Source organism: Crinia signifera, chromosome 2, assembly GCF_055691185.1.
Source record: "Crinia signifera chromosome 2, ASM5569118v1, whole genome shotgun sequence".
Taxonomy (NCBI): Eukaryota; Metazoa; Chordata; class Amphibia; order Anura; family Myobatrachidae; genus Crinia; species Crinia signifera.
Window position 1 is genome coordinate 76895212 of NC_139218.1, and position 13086 is coordinate 76908297.

The 13086-nt window shown below is 44.9% G+C and overlaps 1 protein-coding gene across 1 annotated transcript in view; it reads left to right on the forward strand.

Annotated features, from left to right (window-relative positions):
- Positions 1-6583: 6583 nt before the first annotated feature.
- ACE2 (angiotensin converting enzyme 2) overlaps positions 6584-13086 on the forward strand; it is a 71320-nt gene continuing 64817 nt past the window's right edge. Inside the window, exon 1 of the mRNA XM_083172439.1 lies at positions 6584-6769. Coding sequence (XP_083028565.1) covers positions 6584-6769 — 186 coding nt within the window. The remainder of the gene's footprint in view (positions 6770-13086) is intronic.

Consider the following 13086-nt stretch of genomic DNA (forward strand, 5'->3'; position numbering starts at 1 on the left):
TGCGGCTCCCACTGGCATCACCACTGATCCCTGCACCGACCAACCTAATCCTGTAGAGCGGGGGGTGCCAGGGACGCTGCGCGCCCGCCCCCCTGCCTCCAAAACCGGGCCCTGAGCCGCACTACTGAAGGCCCCATTTGGGCCAGACTCATCCTGCCTGTTCCCCGCACGGGGAAAAGCATTTAACATGTCTCCCATCATGATATTGCTGACAGGCCGCGCACCCCTTGGAGCCGCGACCTGCAGCATCACTTCACCCCCATCACTGTCGCCCTCCGGCACGCCCGGCACCCCCGTGACGTCACCAGGCCCCGCGCTTACTAGCGGCGAGGCCTGCACCGCCGGAGGGATACCGCTGCCCGCCGGGGGAACCCCACTCGCCTCCGGCGCCGGCTTGACGTCCCCGGGACTCGCGCCCAACGCCACCACTCCCTGCGCACTCTGAAGGGGCTCCCCCACCGCGGGGGGACCCCGTGGGGAGACCCCAGAAGCGCCGCCCGTCACCTCAGGCCGCTCGCTCGTGGAAGCCGCGGCCTGAGCCCCCTCCAGTGCTGCGCTGGGCACGCACACCGGAGGCAAACTCAGAGCCCCGCCCGACGCTGAAACCCCCACCACCGGTCCGGCGGTAGGGGGTACCGCGGATGCCACAACACCCTGACCCCTAACCACCCTAACCCTGGGACGACGGTACCCCGCCACAGATAACGGCCGGGCCGCGTCCACAAGGCAGCGGGGGGGGGGGGGCTGAGCGTCTAGGACGTGGCATATTAAACAAATTACCTCACAGAAGCAAGATCAGCAAAAAAGCACTTACCAGGTCTGCGCAGGAGCACCAGCACTTTGAGATGGTACCAGAAGGAAGAGGTCACATGATCCCTGAACCTTTATACCCCAGATCTGGCTACTTTCCTTAACCCTCTGATAGGCTCCCAGCCTGCTCACCAGGTGTTACCAGGCAGAGAAACAACACACCAAGTTTTTTTTCCTAACCTGACCTTTCTGTGAACCTAAGCTAGGGCTCTTATATGTCCTTGGGCTTATGCAGCCCTCAGCCATTTTTAGCAGTGTTTGCCTCAGAAGTCTCCATGTTTATGAATGACTGTATGGATGAGTGCAGCATACCTCCCAATTGTCACGATTACATCAGGACAGTCACGATTTTCGGGTCCTGTCCCGCTGTCCCACCCGCGGCAGGCATTGTCCCGCTGCGGGGGGTGGCAGTTGGGAGACAGCGTCTATTCTCGTATGAAAATGAGGCTGCGGCTAATTAGCATAAGCCACGCCCTCATTTGCATACACCCCACCCCCTTTTCGGGCGCTCGCGCGGCTTAGCTGCGCGAGTGTCCCTATTTCCCCAACACAGAAGTTGGGAGGTATGGTGCAGCTTGTAAAAACTTGGGTGCAAGGTTGTCTTTTACTTCAACACATTCACAACAGAAAAGTGCACACGTCACATTGTACAATTGATACAGAAATATAATCATCATGGAATGATCATAATAAAGCATACTGAATTTATCAATACAGTATGGCTATAAATCCTTACCCGTATCTTGTTTTGTGACTCAGTAGTGCACTGAGGTAAGTTTGAAAAGATTACATTCAATTACTTCACATATGTGATCTCTAGTAGACTTCAGACTTTTATATAGTTAATTGGAGAGTGAAAGTGATTAAATTAAAACAGCATCATATTGTTTTCTATTTGAACACCTATTTATTTATTATATTTCCTTCTGTGCATATCAATAATGTTAGTGTCACCTATTTATATAATGTAACTCACATCACAACGTATACATTGAGTGGCCAGTTAATTAAGTTCAGCTATTTATGTTATGTTATTGACTGTTTCAGTCTTGTGGCTTAAAACACTCCATAGATAAATGTTCCAATGGGTAGTGACCTGCGGTTCTGTGTGTCATATAATGATCTAGTCAGTCAGATGCTGGCAGTGCTTGTAACACCGGAGCAGAGTTCCCACTTCCAAATTCCAGGTTTCTGGGTCTTGATCTAGTTTTTACTACCACCACTACTGCACCTTATGCCTTTTCCTGATCATTTTAGAGTAAAGTATTGTGAGCATGATTCATGGGAAAATAAGCATTTTGAGTGACTTAAAAGTATGGGTGTGCACCCGGACATTTTTCGGGTTTTGTGTTTTGGATCTCCTCTCTGTTTTGAATCTGGATTGTTTTTGCCAATGTTTTTAAAAATAAATAAATCTTAAAACTGCGAAAACATTTTTTTTGTTCCTACAGTATTATTAACCTCAATAATAATAATTCATTTTCAGTCCATTCTATTATGAACACCTCACAGCTCACAATATTTATTTTAGGCCAAAGGGTTACACCGAGGTAGATTGATGACTAAGCTAAGCAGCACAAATACTGGACTGATACGGCACAGTTGGCAGCACCCCTGGACTGACACGGCACACTTACCAACACTCCTGAAATGACACAGCACACTTAGTAGCACCCCTGGACTGACACAGTGCACTTAGAAGCTCCTCTGGAACAGGGTTGACTACTTTTGAAAAATCATTTCTGCCGGAAAAGTAAAAGCCAGGGTGGCGGGCCTTGCATTGCCAGGTTGCAGGCCCTACAGTATTTTGATACTATTTGATACTATTTCTTGTCACTGAGCGATCAAATGAGCACAGCTCTTTTTAGTGAGTCACTTTGCCCATCTCTATGTCTCTATTCATCAGCCAAGCCCCGCCCAACACATTTCCCGGGGACGTCAACCCAACAGAAAGCCACACCATGCCCACAGCCTGAATAACCCCCAGCCCCGGCCTCTGCATGACATAGAAGGCATCTGCCACCCACAGGCGCCTACAGAAACCTGCGGGACTGTACCGAGGTGCGGCAATGCTTTTTTTTTTTTTAATAACACCCGTTTTTTTCTTCTATTTTATTTGGTGTCCACTTTCCAGAAAACATAAAACCTATTTATTATTGTGAGGTCTGGTTACAAATTACAATATTGCGAGGTCTGATCACAATTAAAATAACTTCATGAATGGAACTCTATATCACAGAGCTCACAATAAAACAATCAAAGTCAAGTATAAGTTGAGTTACTATCAGAAGGTCAATCAGTATAATCATCATCATAATTATCATTAAGGGACACAAAACTATGCTATTCTGCTCAATTCAAAATCATAAAAATCATCGGTAAGTTGTCAGCGTAGCCTAGCCGGGTGCCCTGCTAATAGGTGTGTGGTGCATTATACTTACCTAACGTCCTAATGTCCCCGGCCCCAGCATTGCCCTCCCCCATGACACCCCGGCGGCAGCGTTCCCCTTGGCGATGAGCGGTGAGCGCTGTGGCGTGCTCCGCATCTTCGTTGAGAAAGTCGCTCATCTGCTGGTACCAGCAGATGAGCGGCTTTGAGGACGGCTTTGTATAGCTCTACACTATGCAAAGTCGTGCTCCCCCCGCCGTTGGCGCCGGGCAGGGAGAAAGCTGCTCAGTGTGTATGCACTGAGAGGCTTTCTCCCCATCGATGAACGCGATCACCGCTGTCCATACACGCTGGGCATAGTCGCCTAGTGTGTATGGACCTCCACCGCTGTCCATACACGCTGGGCATAGTCGCCTAGTGTGTATGCACACAAAAACAAAGGTGTTAGATTTTAGGAAGGCTGATTTTGTAGAGATGGGAAACTCTGTAAGGGATTCTTTGGCAGAGTGGAAGAACTTGGAAGGAGTGCAGGATAAGTGGGAAAAATTAAAAAGTGCAATTCTAAAAGCAACAGAACTTTGTGTCAAAAGAGTTAGGAAAAACACAAGAAAAAGAAAGCCATTGTGGTTTGCAAAAGAAGTAGCAAGTATTGTGAAAGCAAAAAAGTTGGCCTTTAAGAAATTTAAGCAGACGCAGAAGAATGAGGACAAAGAGGTGTATCTTGTTAGACAGAAGGAGGCTAAAAAGGTAATCAGATGTGCAAAAGCACAGGCTGAAGAGAAAATGGCCCAGTCAGTGGGTAAAGGGGGGAAAACTTTTTTTAGGTATATAAGTGACTAAAAGATCTTAATATGTATACTTTAGAGCAGAGAAGGGAAAGGGGGGACATGATAGAAACTTTCAAATATATCAAGGGCTTTAACAAGGTACATGTGGGAGACATTCTTCACAGAAAGAGGAGCAACAGAACACGAGGACATGCACTGAAACTAGAGGGAGGAAGATTCAGGGGAAATGCGAGGAAGAATTTTTTCACAGAAAGAGTAGTAGATAAGTGGAATAGCCTCCCAACAGAGGTGGTAGACGCAAATACAGTAGTACAATTTAAACATGCTTGGGATAAGCATATTGATATCCTTACAAAAAAATAAGGATCAAATATGGTTTGAGGTAACATGTTTAAAAAAAGGGGCAGACTAGATGGGCCAAGTGGTTCTTATCTGCCGTCAAATTCTATGTTTCTATGTTTCTATGTTTCTATGACCTCTACACTGCAAGTACATATTAGATTAGTTAGATGCAGACTTGGATAGAGAGGTCGATGCCTGTGATAGGCATACGGTTACTATCTAACTTTGCATCCATTATCAATTAAAAACTTTAACAGAATGGCTGCTGGCGGACACATTCTTGCTCTTTACTGTGTTTTGGACTATTTAAAGTCACATTTCTCACTCTAGAGGGGTCATTCATTAATCTAGTTAATTATTAATCTAACTAAAATACAGCAGATGTACACTTGGGCTCCTGTCTTTAACCTGTATCCCTCAAGTTTTTGACTCCTGCCATCCTGCTGTTTCTAGCCTCTTGTTCTTCTGCTATTTCTTGCATTCCTGCTCTTATGTATGCTCCCCTTGGCCTCCTGTTTCTTCTGGCTTCCATTTCTCATGTTAACCTCCCCTGCATTCTTATATTCGGGATGCAGGTAGTCAAGATTCCAGTGTTGATAACTCCATTGATGTTGGTATTTTGGAACCAGTCTTCTACCGTGAGTTGGGATAAGATAGGACCTAGAAGCATTGAAGTACTGCAGTCGTAGGCTTTGATGGCAAGGCCATAGAGTGCTGGTATTTTTTATCCAGATTCATCCGCATTTCATATGTACCATTCCAGAGATTGACCCCTGAAGAAGTCTCTTTCTAGACGCAAGTGTAGACTGTAGGATCCACTCAATATAGTTGAATAAAATACTTAAATACCCTACCAATGACATTTTAAACCTTAACGCTTTTTGTTCTCACAGAGAGGAGCAGCCATATGTTCATTGCACTTGAAGAGGCGCAGAATAAGGGTATTTTTCTAAATACATAAATATATATTATTATTATTAACAGTTATCTACTGTATATAGCGCGCACATATTCTGCAGATATTCTTTACAGAGAATATTTGAATATTCACATCAGTCCCTGCCCCAGTGGAGCTTACAATCTATATTCCTTACCACATGTACACGCACACACAGACATTCTAGGGTTAACTTGTTGGGAGCCAATTAACCTACCAGTATATTTTTGGATTGTGGGAGGAAACCAGAGTACCCAGAGTAAACCCAGGCAAGCACAGGGAGTATATACAAACTCTGCACATTTAGGGCCATGCTGGGAATTGAACCCATGATCTCATTGCTTTGAGGCAATAATGCTAACCATTACACCGTTCCTGCTGCCCAAAATATATATACAGTACCACCACCCCCGCCATATCTTACCCTATGCTTCAATTAAATTATTTTAACTTCAAACTCAAGGGATGTTTATACTGATATATGCACTAACTGAAATGGGCCTTTAGGTAATGCACAACTATTTGCATCTAATAAGGGCAAAGTGCCATGCTATCCACATGTATACATTCTTCTATTCTCTGACTTATTAGTTAACTACTGCCTTGAACATAAACTAGGGACCTGTAACAACAGGAGTCTTGTGACCCTGGAATGTGGTATTCTGAAATAGTTTTGGTCCAGTGATCAGTAAAGTGCCAGAGAACAATGCTATATGAGGACAAGCCTCTTAGTAATTACACTCCCTGACTCACAGCTAAAGTAAGAACATTAGTGTTGTTTGCTTATACAGACTTGACAGAAGTTTACGTTTTTTTTAAAAAAAATATTTGTACATATAGAAGCATTTGTAATAGAGAACTACTGTATATGCTTAGATCTATGTGCTGTGAGCAGAAATGAGAAAGAATCCAAACATCCCAAATCCATTTCTTGTGACTCCTCATGTGTAATTAAATCAGCCACATTGTGAGAAAACGTTCAGTTGTGTTTTTTTTAAAGGTCTGCTTTGCTAACATTTTTACTAATTAATTTTTATTCAATAGTTAACAATATTTAAAGGTAATCACAACAGGATGAGATACCGGTTGGTAGGTGATTTCCTTACAGAATGGAAATGTTTTACTCTCCTTGACTACTGCCAATGATAATGAAGACTGTTCTGTATCAAGGTAATAAACCATCTTATCCTAAGAAGCACTTCCTGATCTGCTCCAGAAAACCTTTGGCAATGGTACAAAGGCTACAGACACAGAGATTTCCAGTATTGATTGAAAGGAACTTGAATTAGTTGAGGGAATCTCTGCTCAGGGAGAAACATGTTGGTCTTCTTTTGTCTTCTCTGTACATTGGCCCTATTTGGCCCCTCAACCCAAGATGTAACCAGTGATGCCGAAGCGTTTTTACGTGAATATAATAAACAAGGAGAACAGTTGTATCATCAATATGCAGAAGCACAATGGGAATATAATACTAATATCAGTGATGAGAATGCACAGAAAATGGTATGTACAGTTCAATGTTGGTAAAAGGGACTGTTTGGTTTCTAACTTAAGCATTTGGCTGGTTGTCTGTGTGTTACAGAATATAGTTATCAGTAAATTGAATGAAAAGTACATAAATGTGGATCCAGGGATTGAAACACAGATTGTACAATGCATTTGCTAGTATTACACTTCTTGCTGCAGTGTTGCTGACATTTACATATTTTGATTACATTTTAGTATTTCATAGTATGTGTTAACCCTTTCCCAATTATCATACAAACAATGTAAACATTATTTTATTATTATTTATAATGACTACATTAATAACTAAGGTAGACTTATGGGTACTTGTTTCCTAGCACGGCGCCACTGATGTATATTGTATGGCATCGGGTGTGTAAAATCAGTCGCATCGCATGCGACCAGATCACATGCGATGCGACTGATTTGACCCGATTTTTAATTGTACAGCCACCCTAATGGCTGATTCCTATGTTAAATGCCCCCCCCCCCCCCCCCAGACCTGATTTTTCATTGTATACCCACCCTGATGGGTAATTAGTATGTCAAATGCCCCCCCCCCCCATTGTTAACGCCACGCCACGATCAACGCCAACCCAAAGCGTGGCAAGCATAGCGAGCCCGCGAGGGGCGGAAGTACGCGTCCTCTGACCTTTTCATACCCCACTATCCACGTCGGCGTGGAGTTTATTTTCATAAAGTGTGGCGAGCGCAGCGAGCCCCGCGAGGGGACACGCATTACTTCACATGTATTCCGCGTCCCCTCGCGGGGCTCGCTGCGCTCGCCACGCTATATATATATATATATAAATCAGGGGCGTAACTACATATTCGTGGGCCCCATAGCAAAAGTTTGTAAGGGTCCCCTATTTAGCAACTGATGGTGATAAATGTATGTAAAACATATTACTTAGACAGGAAAGATGGGCCCCCTTCAGCTCTGGGCCCCATAGCAGCTGCACCCCTTGCACCTATGGTAGTTACGCCTTTGATATAAATGTTTACCTTATATAGGAAATATAATAATTTTTTACACAACATTTTTTTATTTATTTATATAACAAATGTGAGCGACGCTGGCATTTTTAGTGGATATTTTGAACATCTCTCACAGAGATGTTGGCACTCAAAGGGTTAAGGACATCCATTCTTGAGTACAGCTGGTTAAATCAAATCTACTGAGGTTCTAATTAAGTCACCTTTGCTCAAACATGGATTTTCTTGGAACCGTGACTGTAATGGCAGAGATTGGGAATCTCAGTTTATGGTATAATTAGCAAGTCAAAGTCTGAAATAGAGAATATCAAATTTATAGACTGGGTTAGTGCCGGGGGAACACAGGTCCAGGTTTGGGATGAAAAAGTCTACCCGGGTGGTATTACCCAGATTCAAACTGGATCGCACGGCTGTGAATTTGCACGGGGGCAGACTATCGATAGACCGTGCATGCATACGGTCTATAGTACGTATGCGCAAGACCGTCCTGCAATGAAAGCCTGCAATTTATTTGATCGCTGGCCATTCACAAGTGAATTGACAGGAAGTAAGCGTCTGGGGGTGGTAATTGGCCGTTTCATGGGAGTGCCAAGAAAAACGCTAGGCTTACCAGCAAAAATTCTGGGCGTGTCAGGGCCCAAGCATTTTAAGGGATGTGTGTAACATCAGCAACAGGCCGGATATGCCTGTTTTCATCACAGCCGTGGAGTAAGTCTCTGGCTACTCTGGGCCTGAGATGACTGGTGCCCAGTGTAACACTCATTCGATGTTGAGCCTGTTACGATGAGTTTTGAATATATTCACATGGCTGCATGAAGATTTGCAGCCGCACACATATATTTGTACAGCGATCACATTCATTCTCAAGAAGGGATTTCACTGAAGCGGGGCATCAGGTGTAAATAATCCTCATTGTCCATTCATTAAAGATACAGAAAACTCAGTCATGATATGAGAATTTAGTGCATTTTAGTTCTTGTTGGGAATTGCATCTCTGTTGAATAAGGTGAAATGTAATGTTAGTTTGTACTGTTGTAACACATCCTTGTATGAATGCTTGAAATGTCTTTATATTCAGGGGTTCTCAACCGGTCATGTTTTGTGGATTCTGTTTCATGCACCGATTCCCTCCTGCAATTAAAAGATTGATCTCACCCTGGGCAACGAGCATTTTGGCCCCTGTGGCAGCAAAGATGTATTCCCCCAGGCAAAGAGCATTTCACCTCTATGGCAGCAAGCATGTATTTCCCGCCCTGGCAATGAGCATTTAACCCCTGGCAAACAACCATGGAAACCCCCATATGGCAATGAGCATGCAAACCCCTTGACAACAATTATGTAATCCCCCTGGCAACGAGCATGGAACCCCTGGCAAAGAGATTATAGGTAAACATAATTTATGAGCCTAACAATGCAAGTAATTGCAGTTAATCGCAATTAAAAATTTTAATCGTTACCCACCACTAGTTATTTCTCATGCAATACTTCCCTTTTCTGAAGTTGGCACCCATGAACTGTCTTACCACTCACAAAACTAAGCAAGAATAAAGCTTCTAGCTATACAACATCCTTGCATGGTCTCTTCCTCACTTCTTTTCTTGTCTGCTGGCAACTACTATGGTCGGTAACAGATATCAAGGAAGAACAGATGATGGTATACCCACTGGTGAGACTGGATTGTAAACTTACACAATTTAGGTATCTTTGATAAAATGAGGATCAGAAGCTATGGTCTGAAAAACTCAAAACACAAAAGAAGACCATAGTGCAGTATTGTAAAACATTTCCAACATTTTTAATTTTCACAGGCCACTCACATGGTAGAGATCAAAAAGCGCATGTAACAGGTCTTTGATAGCAGATTGGAGGGCTGATCAAACCTATAAGGGCTCAATGGAAAATAGAATAGTGCAATCCTGTAGCTTAAAAGTTGGAACAATTTATTGATACATTCACAATTTAAAAGAAGATAAAAGCATATCACCCAATCGGGTATGTGAAACTCGGATCATCAGTGGTCCCTCAGGTGGAAGTATCAAGAGGTGGTCCCCGGTGTCCGGTCCGTTTGGTGGTGATGAATGTGCTTAAGCGCGCTTTCGGGCCAAGTAAGCCCTTCCTCAGAAGCATAATAATCACCATCGAACGGGGCGGCTCTTAAATCCCCCACTCAATCAATATGCAACAGTGAACAGCTGAATCTCCGGCCGGCTTTGGCCGAATGTGACATCGTGTTCCGCATTATTAAATTTCTGGCAGTGCACAGAGTCTCTGAAAGAAACGTTCCTAGCCGGATGTACCGGTATTGCGGTGTTCCCAGCCGGAAGTGACGTGGAAATGGATGTTCTGCGTTCTATGCGGACTTCCTGTTTGCGTTCCACAAGAATCCTCCGCTATTTCACTGTTTAGGTTGGTTTCATCCACTCGTTTTTTACAAACGGAATGTCCTCATCAAGTCCATTATTCCAATGGGTGAATATAGATAAAAATACAAATAAAAACAGGATATAAGGGCACTATACAATTTTTATACAAAACATCTGTGACACATAACATTATTCTTAAAATACCAAAGTGACCTCACAAAAACCATTTAATTTCAAAGTCACCATTTAACCCGCTGGGACTAATGTTTTCAATTTGTAGATCCACTGCATCTCAGTTTTTGCAAGACGGACTTCAATCTCATTGCAACGCCAGGATATCAAGGACCCAAACCTCCCTATTTGGTACAGGCCAGTCAATTATTGGCTCATCCCCCTGTGTCTCTCCAGTTAATCACATAAATGTCTCTCCACGTTATCCAACCTCTGTATCTCTTCTGCCTCACCCTCACCTGCGTCGCTTCAGGCTCATCCTTGCCTGTGTCTCTACAACACTATCTCCGCTGTGTGTCTCCTGTCCCATCTCTGTGTTTTCAGTATGTTTATACAAAGCATATGTCAAACCAAGGTCCTTATTCTGGTCGGTGCGGTATATCCGCGTGCGTTTGGCCCGCCGATGTTTCGTGTCTGCACATGTGCAGAGGCGTCTCTGCGCATGTGTGAGCGGGGCGTACGGCCAAATCCCGCATGATATGTGAACACTCCGAACAGGGGGTGGAGAGGGGCGTGAAGGGCTATTTGGGCTCATTACCATATGCATACGCCCCGCGTTTCATGGGCGTTCCCATGCAAACGCTGGGCGTACGTATGGTAATGAGGCCGTGACGCACGTGTAGGGGGCGGACATATGACATCGCCGGATGTCAGCTGCCCGCCCAGATCCCTGCTTTTGCACGGAAAAATGTCTGTGTGGTCTGAGGTTGCGGGAGCTGGTGGACCACTCGGTCCTGCATTCGATGGTCTGCGACCATCGAATGATGGGGGAGGTTCCCTTAGATGGAGGAGGCGTATTCCGTGAAAAATACACGTGCGGTCCGTTCGGCCAGCTTCTTACCGCGTACGGACGGAGTTTGCGATCCGTATGGAAGGCGGGGTTTCGCACGCACGGTCCTGGCCGCATAATCGGATCCGGCCGCACCGATCAGAATAAGGCCCAAAATGTCACGGACCCACCGGTCGCTCCTCCAGATACGCCAACCTGAGCAGCTCCGGCCATGACTGGGGTTCACTTTGGACACACGAGTCCCCTCTATGAGGTACGCCGCCACCAATGCAAGTTCAACGCTTGCATACGTCCGGATACCCAATACAATATATAAACAGTTTGTAGCATAAACCACTCTCCAGCATAAGTCGTCAGAACACAAAATCGGAAACTGGAATATGTATGATTTATTCCTAGAAATATCACAGAGCTTTAGTGATAAAAATGATTTTAAAAGTGCACACAAAAGAAATACATCTCAAACAAAATAAAAGGGAATTAAAATGACAGAACTGTATCTTTTTCCTGGTGGGAGCAAACTGCCCACATCTTAAGCTTCTCCCAGCAGTTTAAACTGGGTCTTGTGAGGTGATGTCTCCAGAGCAGGTTAGACAACAATTGTAGCAGGCCGGGGTACCATTTCCATGGGGGAAACCCCGGTAGGCTGGGTCGTTGGTTCCAGAGCTGGTAATAGAAGCTGTTCCAGGCTCTGCCATTCAGCATCTACCCAGCGTTACTGCTCTTTCCATGATGGGGTATCAAGCTTCCTACAATCATAGGCATATTGCTGCGCTATTTCAAAACAGTCTCTCAGTTCCCGCAGCAGCATCCAAGGACTCGTATCCCCGCTGAGAAACTCGGCGCGATACATGCCGAAAACATTGCTCTCATCATCTCGTGCATAGGTGAGCTGCTTGATCATCTCCCTGCGGGAATTGTTGCAGCAGGAGATACCTTGCAGCTGACATTCTTTAGTGAGTTATTTTGGGCTCATAAGGATAAAAAGGATAATGCTCACCATATGGGTCAGAATACTCACTGGGCTCCTCTTGTGCTGTAGGGGATTGGTACTCTACAGCCTCCCGGACTGCCACACATCCTACAGTCTCCCTGGTGCTAGCAGAGATGTCAGATCTCTGAGCATCTGTGGTAATGTCCAGGGCCAGCTCATTATTCCCAACCAAGCTGACATTCACTTGGCTTCCTCTGTCTGCTTCAAAGACAGGGAACTGTACATGACGCGGTCCGGTGAAATTCGGGACCTCTGGGGGTCATTTGGGACCTCTGTCCCTTGTTAGGCTCCCCACAATTGATAACAGAGTCCACATCGTGATCCAACACATTATTTACTTCCACAGACAGTAAAAGTTCAGTACGAAGTCCACCTCCTGCTAACTCAGTAGCTACGGCAGATAAACTCTCACGTAAAGGTTCGCCATCATGATGCTCTGTATCATCCTCCACTGGTTCACCAACAGCGATCAGGTCTCTGAGCCTCACCAGCTCCAACTGGTACTCATGCTCGGCCTGAAGCTCTGCAGCCTCTCGTTCGGACTTGCTGGGTCCAGCAGAAGTATCTGACCCTGGCAGGGCATCGGTTGTAATGTCCAGTGCTGATTGAGCCCCTGGAGTAGGATTGTCCATGGACTGGTTTCCTCCAGCAGCTAGAGTCCGATCGGCATCCACGAGTGCCCGAATCAAACGTTCTCTACTCTGGCCAGACCAAGGGATATTTCTCTGCATACACATGACCACCAGGTCATCTCTCTCCATCTGCTGGTAATCAGCCATCCTGAATCTCACACTTTTCAAATAAAAAAGATAGGAAAGAAAACAAGAGAAGGGAGGGGGAACAGAGATTGCACTCACTGTGTGACTTTTAAAATTATAGTAAAGCTCTGAGTTCTGATTCTGGTGATGTGGGTATTTCTCACAGAATTCTACCCACGCTC